Source organism: Dendrobates tinctorius, unplaced genomic scaffold (genome assembly GCF_039654945.1).
Source record: "Dendrobates tinctorius isolate UK_male_01 unplaced genomic scaffold, ASM3965494v1 ptg000089l, whole genome shotgun sequence".
Lineage (NCBI taxonomy): Eukaryota > Metazoa > Chordata > Amphibia > Anura > Dendrobatidae > Dendrobates > Dendrobates tinctorius.
In genome coordinates, this window is record NW_027361757.1 from 541,490 (window position 1) to 557,198 (window position 15,709).

General features: G+C 42.3%; 1 protein-coding gene across 1 annotated transcript in view; it reads left to right on the forward strand.

Annotated features, from left to right (window-relative positions):
• Positions 1 to 15,709, forward strand: part of LOC141098181 (transmembrane protein 150A-like) — a 190,884-nt gene that overhangs the window by 168,508 nt on the left and 6,667 nt on the right. Inside the window, exon 6 of the mRNA XM_073585757.1 lies at positions 3,932 to 4,109. Within this exon, the coding sequence (XP_073441858.1) occupies positions 3,932 to 4,109 (178 nt within the window). The remainder of the gene's footprint in view (positions 1 to 3,931; positions 4,110 to 15,709) is intronic.

The window sequence follows — 15,709 nt, forward strand, 5'->3', positions numbered from 1 at the left end:
CCCAAACCCAATACTAATCCTGATCAAATTCTTAATTATCGTCCCATTTCATTAATAAATACTGACCTCAAAATTTATTCTAAAGTTTTAGCTAATTGTCTTAATATTATACTGTCTAAATTAATTTCCACGGACCAAATTGGCTTTATCAAACATCGGCAATCCATTGAAGGGACCATACAGCTGATAAATATTATAAAGTTAATCAATTCCCAAAAACTTCCTTCTGCTCTAATTACATTAGATGCAGAAAAAGCGTTTGATCGCTTGAATTGGACCTTTCTCCGATGCTCCCTACAAAAATTTGGATTTAATCTAGACTTTATCACCAAAATTATGGCCTTATATTCTGACCCTCAAGCAAAAATTTACATTAATAATCACTTTTCCTCCCCATTTCCAATTTCTAATGGTAACCGGCAGGGTTGTCCCCTCTCTCCATTGCTTTTTGCCCTTGCAATAGAACCGCTAGCCCAATTAATCAGAGATCATTCCTCTATAGAGGGTGTTCGAACAGATCGTTAGGAGTTTAAGATCAGTCTATATGCTGATGATGTCCTCCTGTCTCTCACTAATCCCTGCTCCTCTATTTCACATTTACAATCCCTTCTTCAAAAATTTTCCTCCCTTTCCTATTTTAAGATTGAGTCCAAATCCAAAATTTTCCAATTTAATCTCACCAATTCTCAAATCAGGAGTATAAAGGCTGTCTCTTCTTGGGGTTGGGCGGAGAAGGAAATTGTATATTTAGGTCTGTGGTTTTCTAGAAACCTTGGATCTCTGATTTCCATTAACCTAAATTCCCTAATTGCCTCCATTTCTAAAGGTACTGTCACACTTAGCGATGTACCAGCGATCCCGACCAGCGATATGACGCGGTCAGGATCGCTGGTACATCGCTAAGTAGTCGCTAGTGAGCTGCCACATAGGCAGATCTCACTAGCGACATCGCTGGGGACGGGGGTCGCTACTTACCTGTCATACCAGGCGATCCTGCGTCCTCCCGCCCGGCTCCACACGTCGCTCGTCTCTCCACAGGAAGCGCCGCAGGAAGCTGACGACGAGAAACGGTCCAGGACGTTCTCGCGCGATCAGCAATAACCACCGGGGGAGCCGGTCGTAGGTAAGTATCAGACACAGCGATATCGCTAGCAATATCGCTATAACGTCACTAGTTATAGCGATATTGCTAGCGATATCTCTTAGTGTGACATGCCCTTAAGGCCTTAATTTTTACGCGGACAAAGAATTATCCTGGTGGGGAAAATGTCTAGTAGCCAAATCAATTTTCCTTCCCAAAATCCTTTGTTTTCAGATCCCTTCCCCTGCTTGTTTCCACTTCTTATTTAACTAGTCTGCAGACACGCCTTAATTTATTTATTTGGGGAAATAAAAAGGCCCGTACTGCTTCGAATCAGTTATACAAACATAAGTTACGTGGAGGTATGGGACTGCCTAACATCTCAGCTTATTATTACTCTAATCTTATTAAGCAAAGTCTATGTTTGTGGTCAACTGGCCATATACCTTCATTGGCGGACTTGGAATTTTATTTTAATAAATATTCCCCTCCTTGTTCTCTTATTTTGAATCTATTGAGATCTAAGCATTTATCTAGTCTAATCATCCAATTTTTATGGCTGCTATTGTGGCTTGGAGGAAGTTTTTTAAATTTAAGAGTGTTTTTTCTAGGATTTAACTCCTGTTGAGGCTTCCTCTCTCTCTTTTCTGGCCTCTGTTTATTCATTCGATTTGCATTCTACTTGGGCTGACTGGGGTATTTCTAAATTAAATGACATCTTTGTTGGTCATAAATTTGTATCTTTTTCTCATCTTAAGAATAGGTTTGGGGTTCCCTCCTCTGCTTTTCTACACTTTACTATGGTGAAAGAATTTTTGACTCCACTGGTGACTCGCTGCCCTCCGCTATCGGAGCCAGCGATCAATATTTTATGCAACTCAGGCCATAATATTTTTTGGTCCACTCGTTGTATCTACCAGTGGTTCAACAACGATTCTGCATTTATAAAATCCCCATATATGAAAAAATGGGAACCGGTTTTGAATTTTTCTGCTACCCCAGATGTTTGGGAACTAACCATGTCTCTAATCTATTCTGCTACCATGTCTATGGCTCTCCATGAGTCCTACTTTAAAATCATATCGAGATGGTACTATTCGCCATCTCGTCTAGCTTTTATCAACCCTTCCACCTCCCCTCTCTGTTGGAGGGATTGCGGGCATCATGGTAGCCTTTCCCATTTATTTTGGTTTTGTCCACGTCTTCGCCATTTTTGGGACGACATCTCCTCTCTTATTTCTCATATTTTAAATCAATCAGATTTTTCACTGACTCCTCAGTTCGCCCTGCTCTCGTTGGAGGCAAGTCGTTTGAATCCTTCTGTTCGGAAATTGATTATTCATTTACTTTTGGTTTCTAAAAATGAAATTGCGTTTTATTGGAAATCCACTCGAGTGCCCTCTTCACTCGATATTATTGCAAAGCTGACTTTACATACCGTATTTTTCAGACTATAAGACGCACCCCAATTTTCAGAAGGAAAATAGGGAAAAAAATAATGTGTCAAATGGGGGTCCGTCTTACAGTCCGAATTCAGCTTACCTGAGAAGGGATCCGGCACAGGTTGAGGAGTAGTCACAGGGGTCATTCAGTGGTCCAGGCTCGTGCGGTGGCGGCTCTGTGCTGGGGCAGGTTGGTTGTGCTGGGGCAGCTGTGCTGGGGCAGGTGGGCTGTGCTGAGCTGGGGCAGGTGGGCTCTGCGGGGTGAGGGGGGCAGCGGCTCCGCCGGCATTTCCTCGCAGCCCGGAGGCCACCGCACATCCCGTGCTGACCGCCGCCATGTTGCGGTGGCCTCCGGGAACATGGACGCCGGGAAGATGGCCGCCGGAAAGGGGACTGCGCATGCGCAGCTTCAGATCTCATCCCGAGATCTCTGGGGGTGAGATTTAAATCTCGGCAACAAGATCTCGTCCCCCGAGATCTTGGGACAAGATCTGAACCTGCGCATGCGCCGTCCCCGGACCGGCGGCCATCTTCCCGGCGTCCATGTTCCTGGAGGCCACCGCAACATGGCGGCGGCCAGCAAGGGATGTGCGGGGGCCTCCGGGCTGCGAGGAAATGCCGGCGGAGCCGCCGCCCCTGCACCGCAGAGCCCCGCCCGCTGCCACCAACGCACCGCAGAGCCCCGCCCGCTGCCACCACCGCACCGCAGAGCCCCGGAGGTTAGTATATTGCGACCATAAGACGCACCCCCCAGTTTCCCCCAAATTATTTTGGGAAAAAAGTGCGTCTTATGGTCGGAAAAATATGGTAAGTCATATGAGCAAAAATTGGCATCGCTGAATGGCTGTCTTCTTTCCTTTATAAAGAAATGGTCTCGCTGGCTGGAAATGTTTCCTTGAGTAGTAGTTGTTGTTGTTATTATTAGTCTGGTTGTGTGTTTTTATTTTTTCTATCATGTGTCATGAATGCCTCATGATATTGCATTTATGTATGCTCTGTTATAAAATGTTAATAAAATTGTTTGGAAAAGGAAACTGCTGAGACTAGCCGTACCAGCAAGTACAGCCTGTCATAAGGACTGATGGGGTCCCTGACAGCAGTGTGCTGCCGTATCATGCTTTGCCGGTGGAATAACGGGTATATGTGCCACAAAAAACCTTTGCATGCCTCCATTTATAAATGTTTGAATAAATCTTCCTTGTTTTCTGCATCACACACTAAGTAACTTTCTTGATGTATAATCCAGAGCTATGACATTGGCCTACTTAAATAAGATTGCTAGAAATCTGTTTTTGTTTTTTGTTCTCATGCTTAGCTGAAGTACAGAATATACACTGTTAAATTCTAGGTAGAGAAGAGATACTGTACTGTCAACCTCCCTCCTAATGCTCTGCTTTCTCTCCTGTAGGTGGATCATGCCAAGGTTCTGCACTACATTGGAGCGGGAGTTGCCTTTCCAACTAGTATGATGTTCATCTTCTTCCAGTCTATCTTGACATATCGCATGGCACATGCCCATTGGTACTGTTGGACTGGTCACCTACGCTGCATTCTGACACTCTTTGGTCTGGTCATATTAGTGCTCAGTATCCTTTTTCATATGCTGCTCTTTAGAAGATCGGTATAAGCGGCTGTTTATTTAAATTATATGTATTCTTTCCTACTTTGTCTGCCAAGAGGTCTAGCATAGAATTGTAGAGTTGGAAGGGACCTCCTGGGCCATCTGGTCCAACCCCCTGCTCAATGCTGGTCACTAAACCATCTCAGACAGATGTCTGTCCAGCCTCTGTTTGAAGACTTCCATTGAAGGAGAACTCTCCACCTCTCGTGGCAGCCTGTTCCACTCATTGATCACCCTCGCTGTCAGATTTTTTTCTAATGTTTAATCTGTATCTTCTCCATAAAACTTGCTGGTTTTAGATGCCCATTTCGATTGTTTGAATTAATCTTCAGACAGGACAAATGTCACATCTTAAGGTTAAATTAACCACTACTAATAAGCCTTACTAGCGTTTTCTTCAGTTGCTGACTGAAATAGTGGCTGTGTTCCCAGGAAGAACTACAGACTTGTGCCATTGCTATCGTGCGTCACTGATGGGCGCTGTAATATAAACTGTCTGATTCGTATAGGAACTGTAAGACACATGAAAAACCATATATATTTTTGGGATTTATTAGTAATGAGCTACACGTTTCGATCTCGGCTCATTGGTTCTTGTCATGCTGGAGCCTGGCAAAGACTTGGCGTCAAGTTGGCAATGCGTAGCTCAATAATAAATCTATTTTCTATGTGTTTTCCAGTTCCCATGTGGATCAAGACTGTTTCCATCACAAGGTCTGTCCACGATTGTGGTTCTGTGACCCTCTGTGGTTCCTCCACTGAATCTCTTATTATTCTCCCTATTTTGGGAGCCAGATTTTGGGACCAAGTTGCAGATGCATAGTGGTGTTTAGTTGTGTACATTCAGTGCAGTGTCCACAGCACAATCTTAAAGGGTGAGCAGTATCATGGTGTCCTTTTTCCACATCTGGCCATTGTGGTATCAGCAAGAAGCACTGCTAGTTTTCTCATTTTCATCAATAGCTGGGGCACTTTGTCCACATTAAGCAAGGCATGGGGCTGGGGGCAGGAGATGCAATCAGACGGCTCAGCGGGCATTTACTTATAGTACATTAAGAATTAAGGTATTTGTTTACAGCTGATTATAATTGGGACATGGCAGAGCGAGACTATTAAAACTGGGAGACCTGATGATGGGTTCCCTTTAAGAGCCAGAGGCTTAACGCCTATTAAAGGGGCTGTCCAGAAATAGAAAAGGGACTTTATTTTCCAGCAACCTCCCTGCTTCTATAAATTGGCTGTCTGTCTGATAATGCAGTAAAGTGCAATTTACTTAAATGGAAATTGGTTAAATACCAGGCACTACCCGAGGATGAGACTAGTACTATAAACACTGGAGGATCCCTCTAAATCTTCTTATCCTCTGTCATAGATAACCTGCGTAGACACAGAAACCTCAGAAGTTATTTAGATGATCAATGATTAAACAGATTTTAAATGTCATCGAACATACTGCACGTTGATGGTTGATATTCACTCAAAGTGGTTACTAAATGAACCATTTTACAGTTGTTATATTTTGACAGGCAATGGGGCAAAACAAAAAGTATCACAACTACGAAGGTTTAGTCTTTGGTCAGTCATCCAGTGAGCAAAGTCTGTTCATTTAACTGCGACGGTACATCTCGACTGCAGTTGGCTTCAATAAAGGAACATGAGCACCATCTTCTTAGAAGTTTTTTTTTTTACATGCAGCAAGAAAAAGTTTGCCAGGGAATATGTAGTACGTGTTCCCGGTGGCCTAGTTTTACTGCACTGTGTGTGCACCGGTCTATGGACTCCAGCCCAGTTTTTTTTTTATTTTTTCAACCCAAGTTGACCGCTGACTTCTCGGAGTGTGCAGCGGTAATCTGACATTCCTCTCGGCTCTTATGTGCACTAATGCTAATTGACACCTTATTGTGAGATAATTGGCGCATTAGAAGGTTTGGATCTTTAGTTCTTAAATTGATTTTGCAACTCAACTAAACTCCTAATAGTAAATATTTTACATACTGCTCTAGGTTCATTTTCTTGCTAAAAGAGGTTTTCCAGTTTCAGAACACCTTTTTTCCCCAGGCACAGATTGGTTCAGCGATTAGTTCACACGGCTGCTCCCAGTGTCTGTTACTGTCTGCAGCGCTGCTGACATGTTGAATGTTGACAGTCGAATGTGGAGATCACCAATTCTGATTAGCTTCTGCTGTGTGCTGGCTCATTGCAGTGCCATCAATTTTAAGACCTTGGGAACTGTGATAGAGACTCAATGCTGGACCTGGGGGTGGTGATCAATTAACGTGTGTGTTTTGTTTTTCTTTTGTTTTTTATTTATTTTTTATAGGCACAACTACCTGGGGACAAGGTTTTCTGAAAAGAGAAAACCATTTACATAAAGGATAGGACAGGTGCATCTCACACAATTAGAAAGTCATTTTTTCAAGCTGGTGTTAAGTATTTTGAATGTACTGAGATAATGACTTTTGTGTGGTCATTGGCTGTAAGTCATAATCATCATCATCAACAGAAATAAACCCTTGAAATAGATCACTCTGTTTGTAATGACTCTATATAATGAGTTTCACTTTTTTATTGAAGAACTGAAATAAATTAACTTTTTGATGATATTCTAATTTTGTGAGATGCGCCTGTATGCGGGCACAGAGCTGGGTTTATTTTATTACATCTTAGTAAGATCTGAATTTTGTTCTATTTGTATGATGTCCTTTGGGAAACATGGAAAAATATTGATGGCCTAGCATTTTTCTCATGTTCGTGATCTGGTAAATGTCTATACTATTTTTGGTTATGTCTTTGGAGCACAGATTCTTCTAGTTCTATAGGTAGCTCATTTATCTCTTTGAGTTATGTATAACACAATGTTCCCCACCAGTTAGAAGTTACTTTGCTGTTGGATGCCAAGAGGAATCTTTAGCCAAGTTTCTGTTAGTAGTCCGGTGCCATGTACCGTGAGGGTGGTATCTCGGTACCTAGATTTCTTGATTTCGATGTTGAAGCTGCTTAGTGCGTGTTCAGCACCGGTTGAAGCCAGGTGGTCCGCTCCGCACCAAGAGCACCAGCCTGTACTAATCCCCTTTAAGGATTTAGTGGCTCAGAGAGTCTTATCTGGAGTTTCTCATAATTCAACTACCTTTTTCTCAAGGAAACTTGACAATAAACAGACTTTTGTATGTGTTTAGGCTCACTGTGATTTTAGAAGACTTGTATAACTTCTTTATTCAGACTTGTAAAAACCTCTGCACGTATTTGTTTATATATGGGCAGAATACCGAGATAGTTGTAGAGGTGCAAACTTTACCTTATAAAGGGCATCAGTACAAAATAACTATTCAAACAAAGTACAAGCGATCAGATTACCCTTGAGGTGGTCAAGCAATTCGATGCGCATTTCCACCTAGCTCAACCGTTCTGACATCTGGGAAGCCAGAGCTGTCCATCAATAAAGAGAGAGGTGCAACACAAATAGTTGGGAAGGAGCACTGGGCAGCTTGACTATGCCAAGGGTGCATTGAGCACTTGTAGGCATAAAATGACTGTTCAAACCAAGCGCAAAATTAATATTATCAATTCATAAAAAAGTATATTTTACATTGAAGAAATATAAATTGTAATGTGCATGTAAAATCTACATGTACAGGTGGAGTAACACCAAGCTGATATGTAACATTGACCCATGTAAATGTTCATGACTGAAAATCTCACAGCTTGCGCTCATAGGCTGTCCGTGTTCTCCACAACACATGGTTGGTTTACACAGGAAATGTGCTATAAACCAGATATAGACTACAATGTACAGTGCTACACAACTATGAACACGCGTGCCCATGCAGGGAATTGGATCTAGAGAGTTCAGTGCAAAAAAAAAAAATTACACATATATAGAGAGAATTGCACAAAAAAGAACCAAAATGTACTAAAAATTCAATTTTATTATACAACTCACTTAAAAATATGTCTGTAACATTAATAGAAAAGTTAAGACGGTGAAGACTACCAATATAGTGGAACCACAGGTCAGAGGCAGGTAAATAGTTAATGCAAGTTGTCCACTCCAAACAACAAATATACATATACATTATGAGTAGGTATCATACCATTGTAGAATTGAATAAAGCCACTGGTGAACAACGCCAAAAAGTGGTAGAGGGATGGAAGGGCAAATACAACCTGCTGGAAGTAAATAATTACCTCAGACCCACGGTGCCACAACCCCTACGCGCGTTTTGCCTTGTGTGCCTTATTCCGGGGGAGTGGCATCGTCAGGTCCTGGTAAGGTTAAATACTTAAGCCAGCCAATCAGTTTACAATTCCCAAAAAGGTTAATAGATGTCGGTCGTATGTAGGGGCAGGAAACGTGCTGAGGAGAACAAGAATTTTTTTGTTGCAGCATACCAAAAGATCGATTCATCCAACAAATGAGCTTTTTCCTCATTGTCATGTGGTCGGCAGCCTGTTTACACTGGATGGTTATCGGGAAACGATTGTGACTAGAAACACTCGCTCCTGATGGTTCATAGTAAGTGCCCCGACATGTGAATCATATGGTTATAACCTCCATAGATGGAAGCATTGGCTCTTAGTGGGGCACTGTGATGTCTTCACTGCTCTCAGATTGATAATTGTTAGGCCTCTTTCACACATGATTTTTTTTTTTTTAATCGGTCGCAATCCGTCAAAGTGTGCAAAAAACGGATCCAGCGCAGATTGCAAAAAAATGATGCACCGTTTTTTTTTTGTTTTGTTTTTTTTACGGAACCGTCGAAGTAGCAGCTGTAGGTATTTTAAAGGAATAGAATTCGAGAGAGATTTTTTTTTTTTTTTTTTATGTGCCAGAATGGAAAAAGCTTCTATAGGGGTTAAATTAAAAGAATAGAAATTGCTCTGGGCATGCTCAGTTTAAAAAAAAAAACAAAAAAAAAAAAAAAGCAATCCATCGCTTGACGGGCAGCGATGGATCCTGTGCTCGTAGGCTTCCATTATAGCCAATGACGGACAGTGCTGGATCCGTCACTGTCTTATTTCTTTGACGTACACAAACGTTCCTTTGTCCGGCCGACGGGCAAAGATTTTCCGTCGGACGACGGATGAAACGTGCGGCCCTCCGTCACAATCCGTCGCTAATACAAGTCTATGAGAAAAAAACAGATCCAGCGACATCAGTCACTGGATCCGTTTTTTTTTTTTTTTTAAATGGATTGACTGACTGCAAAGAACTGATGTGTGAAAGAGGCCTTAGAATCAGTCACAGTCCGTCAGTGTGCAAAAAACGGATCCTGTGTAGATTCTAAAAAAAATGATGCACCATATCCGTTTTTTTGACGGATCCGTCGCAGTAGCAGGATTTTTTAAGGAATAGAATTCTAGAGAGAGAGATTTTTATGTGCCAGAAGGTAAAAAAGCAGCTGTAGGGGTTAAATTAAAGGAATAGAAATTATTAAAAAACGATGGATTGTGACTGATGGTAAAAAAACTGATGTGTGAAAGAGGCCTTACTTGAGAGATATATATATATATATATATATATATATATACCTATATACCTGTGTGTGTTAACTTCAATACATTTTAATGGTACAATTAAAATGTGCTATAGAACGTATGCAGCCTAATGCCGCCCTAATATTGCTTTAGGAGGGGTGAACAGGTGACTGGTAGAAATTCCAATAATAGGATAAAAATTAAACCCAGTTGGACCATTATTATATGAAAAAAGATTATTGGGAAATGTACGGCTCTTCTTCCAGCAATCGATTAACGCCCTTAGCCGGTTTATATGAACAATTGTGTTACGCGAGATGCCTACTTAGACTCGAACACTTGCTGGAACTAGCAGCAAATCGTAAAAATGTAGATTTTACCCACAATGAACTTGTAATGCAGCGTAATTGTCACTGCCTAGAAAATTCTTACTAGAAGAACCAGTCTGTTTACAAGATGGAGCAGGTCTGAGAGAGCAGGGAATCTGGCCAACTTACATTTTCTGGAGACTAATGGATTTGTAATGGCTGACACACTGCAACTATGTAGGACTTAAAGAAACACCAAAGCACTCTCACAAACGCCTTTTCATAAAGATAAAAAAAAAAAAAACCCACCTTCACTGTACTTGTAATGGCAGTGAGAACTTGAGTCGCGGCAGAGGAGGGAGGAGATGATGTCTGCAGGGACGGAGCTGGGTTGTGAGCAGGAGAAGAAGAATATCTTCTGACTTCCACTCGATCTGCCTAAAAAGCATATAATATTTGTGTGACCCATACATCACACACAACTATATGTATAGAAGTGTGTATAATGTGCATGTAATGAGCATCTGTGTAGTGTGTGCTTTCATACCTTATATTCATGTAGGGCGGCACTATCCGCATCACGTGACCCCGGCTGCGGCCGCCGCTGACATCACGTCAACTTCCGGACTTCCTTGATTCAATCAGGGGAAGTGCGTGGGTGACTGAGCGGTGTTTCGTCGCACGTCAAAGCCCAGTATCCAGCCCACGCTTACGGCCAAGGAAAGCGCTCGCTGGATACTGGGTAGTAGTATGTGTTCACAAAAAGTTATTTAAACGGAACCTGTCAGCAGTTTTGTCCGTTATAAGATGCGGCCATCACCTTTCAGGGCTTATCTACAGCATTCTGTAATGCTATAGATAAGCCCCTGATCTGACCTGAAAGATAAGAACAATAACTTTTATTATCCTCACCCTGGGGGGGCGGGCCTTCCAGCCCGATGGGTGTTACAGGTCCTAGTCCGGCGCCTCCCATCTTGCGATGCTGCCTTCCTTCTTCCTTCATCGCTCCCCAGCATCTCCTGCACTGGCATATTTATCTCCCCTGTTGAGGGCAGAGCAAAGTCCTGCAGTGCACAGGCCCTGGGCCTCTCTGACCTTTCCCAGCACCTGCGCACCGCAGGATTTTGCTCTGCGCTCAAAAGAGCAGATAAGTACGCCTGCGCAGGATCGTGATGCCGGGGAGTGAGGAAGCAAGCCACATTTGACCTATTTAAACTACTAATATGGGCTTACAGGCTATAGAATGCTGTGGAGAATGATCCCTGAATGCATCATATCAGATGTCTTGTTGCTGAGAAATCATCTTTTCTCACTTTATATAAATTACCTCTTCCAGGCTCAGGGAATGATGGTGCCTGGAGATGACTCTGCCTCCAGAGCTTGTTCTAAAGATAAGGGGGTGTTACTAGTGTGATGTGACATGGTTACCAGTGTGGTGTGTAAATGTTACTAGTGTGATGTGACATGGTTACCAATGTGGTGTGTGATGGTTACCAGTGTAGTGTGTGATGGCTGTTCTCTGCTCTCCTGATCTCACTGCAGAGCTACGTTTCATTATACCTCACACACATGCAGGTTCCTCTCAGCTTCCAGCTCATAGGCAGAGATGGCTGCAATACTGTTGCAACACAGCAGATCTGAGAGAGAAGGAAAAATGTGTTTGCAAGAAGACAAACTTCATTTCTCCTGTTCTGTTAGTTACCGTACTTGTCTCACTGGAAACTCTCCATTCATGTAAAACATGCTCTGGAGGCAGAGTTATCTTCCAGGCACCATCCACCCTAGAGCCTGGAAGTGGTAATTTATATTGCGTAATAAAAGATGATCTCTCAGCAACAAGACATCTGATATGATACCTACAGGTAGGACTGTTTAAAGCATTCTGTAGGCGTAGTAATAGTTTAGATAGGTCAAATGTGGTTACAGATGCCCTTTTAAAGACACACCGGTCAAACTGGAGGAGTGCTGGTACCAATTAAAACATAAAAAAAGAGGGGACAGACTATGCAATGTAACAAACTGTAGGGAAAATACATGGGGTGGCCAAATTATCAAAGCTTTTACTCCATAAGGCTGGTTTCACACTTGCGTTTTTTTGCGCTGTATTTTAGCGCTAAAAAACGCATGCGTTTTTTTCCCTATATTTTGCATGGGATGCGCTTATGTGCGCATACACATGCGTTTGTATGCGTTTTTGCGCGCATGCGTTTTTTTGTGGTGTGCGCTTGGGCACACAAAATGCATCCTGTTGCATTTTTTGGGCGTCCGACTTGCCTCAAAAAAAGCATGAGTGCGCAATGTGTTTTTTTACAGCAAGACACCCATTGTAAGTCTATGGGTGCGCATACGTGCGCATTGGCATGCGCATGTATGCTGTTTTTTGCGCATGTATGCGGTTTTTTGCGCATGCGTTTTTTTTGTTGACCATTGGTTAGTCAATGGAAATTAGGGGTTAGGGTTAAAGTTGGGGTTAGTTAAGGGGGGGTTAGGGTTTGGGTTAGGGTTAGTATGGTTTGGTTAAGGGTTAGGGTTTAGGGTTGGTTAGGGTTAGTAGTGTTTGGTTAAGGGTTAGGGGTTAGTAGGGTTTGGTTAGTGTTAGGAGTTAGGGTTAGTAAAGTCATGGTTTGGTTTAGTGTTAATCCTAACCCTATCTCGATTTTTTTTTGGTGAGGCCAACTAATGTTGTAAAAACGCACTAAAAGCGCATACAAACGCTGCGTTTTTTTCATGCATGCGCATAAAAATGCTTGAAAAAAACGCAGCATTTGTATGCGTTTTTTCAATGCGTTTTTTTGCGTGAAAAACGCGCTGCAAAAAAAAAGCAAGTGTGAAAGTAGCCTAAGTTACATTAAAGCTTTGACAAGTTGCAAATTGTATTTGCACAATGTGTAATATTGCAAAACTTTGGCAACCTTTTCTGTTTTCCCACCCCTTTGCTTTGGATTGGGCTGGGCTGGGGAGGGACTACACCGCCTGTTGAATCTATCAAATATCGCCTGAATTTTTGACACCAGAAATACTACTCCTGTCTGATTGGAAGTAACAATTCAGGTGCAGCACACTGAGGCGCATGCCACTTGCTAGAGGCACCGAATTTAAGTGGCCATTTAATGAATTCTGCACCGTGTACTTGGTGAGGACTGGAATGGCAGGAGTTTGTGTTATGCGAGTCTTGATGAATCTGCCCCGTTGACCGCATATCCTACACTTTTACATTGATCTTTTGGGGCTTCGTAAAATATATCTTACAAAAGTAAAATCAATGGGAATATCTAGTGCTTGTGTACTTTGGCTTGCATTTGAGGTAAGGAAAACCTGTTTTTTCCATCAATGTGTCAGTGATTGTCACTAGTTAGCTAAATTACACAGCAATAGTTTGTTTTAAAGCAAGTGATTAACTAGATGAATGGCTATCTGGTCTCACTGCAAGGACAAACTCCGTCCTAGACCTTTTATATCTTTCATCTTGTCTTTTATGATCTAGTACAACTACATCTTTTGCTTGTTTTTCATGTTGCCAACAATCGAGCCTCATCATTGATGTCACAACTAATCTCTCAGAAAAAGCTGGCAATACTGCTGATCCTCCAGATACAATATATACATACATGCTCAGATTGGCCAAGCATGCATATTTACTATGTAGGTAAAAGGAAGATAATCTCAATGCTGCAGAAATGGGTCATAGAGGAGAGAGGTCCACAAGGAGATATCACATCTGAGCCCAAATCGCTGAACTAGAGTCCCCAACTAACCCATAAACTAAGCTGAGTGTGCATTTACACTGGCTGATAATCGTGAATAGTAGTTTCCCAACATTAGGGCAGCATAATCAGGCAGCTGTCACACCGCAAAATGCTCATTTGTTGGGACAAATAATGTTTGCATTTACTTAAAGCATCGGTCTCGACAGCACGTGTGTAGACAGTACAATATGCTGCCGAGAACAATAAGGTTTGGTGTGCATAGGCCAATCCACTAGACTGTTATGTGCGCCTTATAAATGCGGTCGGTCTGTCTAAGCATGCTATGCAACAACCGGTCATCTGCTGTTTAATGGCTGCAGGATGGGTAGTGTAGTGCAGCCAGACTAAAGTGAATGATGTGCACTGAGTGATCTGTAATGGATCGTTCAGTGCACAAGAGCCTCCATTATTCTCTGCGATGCGAGTCCTGTTTACCCAGAAGTATGTGCCGCCGAGGACAACAATCTTTTGCACAGTGCGAAATATAATTTCATCAGCTGAATGAGTGTTTTGCTAACTATTGTTCTCATAAAAATGAGAACTTGCAATTTTCACACTGGCTTCTAGGGCTAAGTTAGACTAGCCTCCTGTTTCAGAAAATCAGCACATATATTGGCCACAGCGCGCTCTCAAACCGTATGTTATTGTATTGAAGCATCTAATGAGTCTGCGCAATGGTCATTGTGAAGGGAGGAGGAGGAGTCCAGCTGTGACACCGCCTATTGTGATTGGTGGATCCTGTGTTATCAGCTATGTTTAGAGGTGTTATGAGGTGTTATCAGAAATTGTAATTCTGACTCTGATGATAAGGAAACTACTGTAAACTCTACCTGAAAAGACAGGAAGGTGGAGTCTAGAAAAGCCCCAGTGGACCGTGTGAGAACTGCAGGATTAATAATTGAATACAAAAACCTGATTTAAACAATAGGTCATTTTCTGACTACACATTCCCTTTAATTTACGTGGCCAGCTTTAGTTTTTGTTCTTGATTATTCAAGGGAAGAAGTATATCATTTATAATCTCTCCAGTCTGGCACTAATACCCATTTTTCCTGGGAAGAAAAAGTAAGAATAGTTTATAAAGCACTACGTAAGTTTAGCTGGATTCCCTATTCATGGTTTTGTTGCGGAAATTTGTACTGTCACCTATATGTGCCCTAAATCGGGGCCCTGATAACAGCTACCTACCAGTGGAGGTTGGCACCCTAAACACAATCGAGATTGGTGCCCCCGCTCCACGATGGCTGACCCTGTTACTCCTAGATATCCCTGAACTGGTGCAACACACAATCACCATTTAACCAGGAAAGGAGTGTAAAGGTGTCGCCGGTAAGGGTAGGTTTAGGCAACAATAGAAAAGGTGCAAAAAAAGTGCTGTAAACACGAGACATAAAGTGACAAGTGCAAAGAAATGAGTACCTGACTATATTGTTCCCTGTGACTGAACACCTTCCTGTCAACGGAGGTTGGCACCCTACTTGTCAGCGGAATGGCGCCCCCGCTCCATGACGGCTATCCCTGAAGTCCCTGATATAACTGATAAATTTAACAATTTGCCAGCATCTGATTATCTGCCTCCTGATGATCCTAAAAGGAGAAACGCGTTGAGGTTTCACTCCATCAACCACCAACTTTGAGTACCCTTTTTTATTGTTATCAACATGATTTTATTATTTAATTATTTATCATTAGTATATTTCTCTCTTGTGGGCCAATATTGGCCTTATGGGTTAAATGCACCTTCTGGCTATCTAACATTTGCTATCCTTGTTTAATTTATCAGTTATATCAGGGACTTCAGGGATAGCCGTCGTGGAGCGGGGGCGCCATTCCGCTGACAAGTAGGGTGCCAACCTCCATCGACAGGAAGGTGTTCAGTCACAGGGAACAATATAGTCAGGTACTCATTTGTTTGCACTTGTCACTTTGTCTCATGTTTACAGCACATTTTTTGCACCTTTTCTATTGTTGCCTAAACCTACCCTTACCGGCGACACCTTTACACTCCTTTCCTGGTTAAATGGTGATTGTGTGTT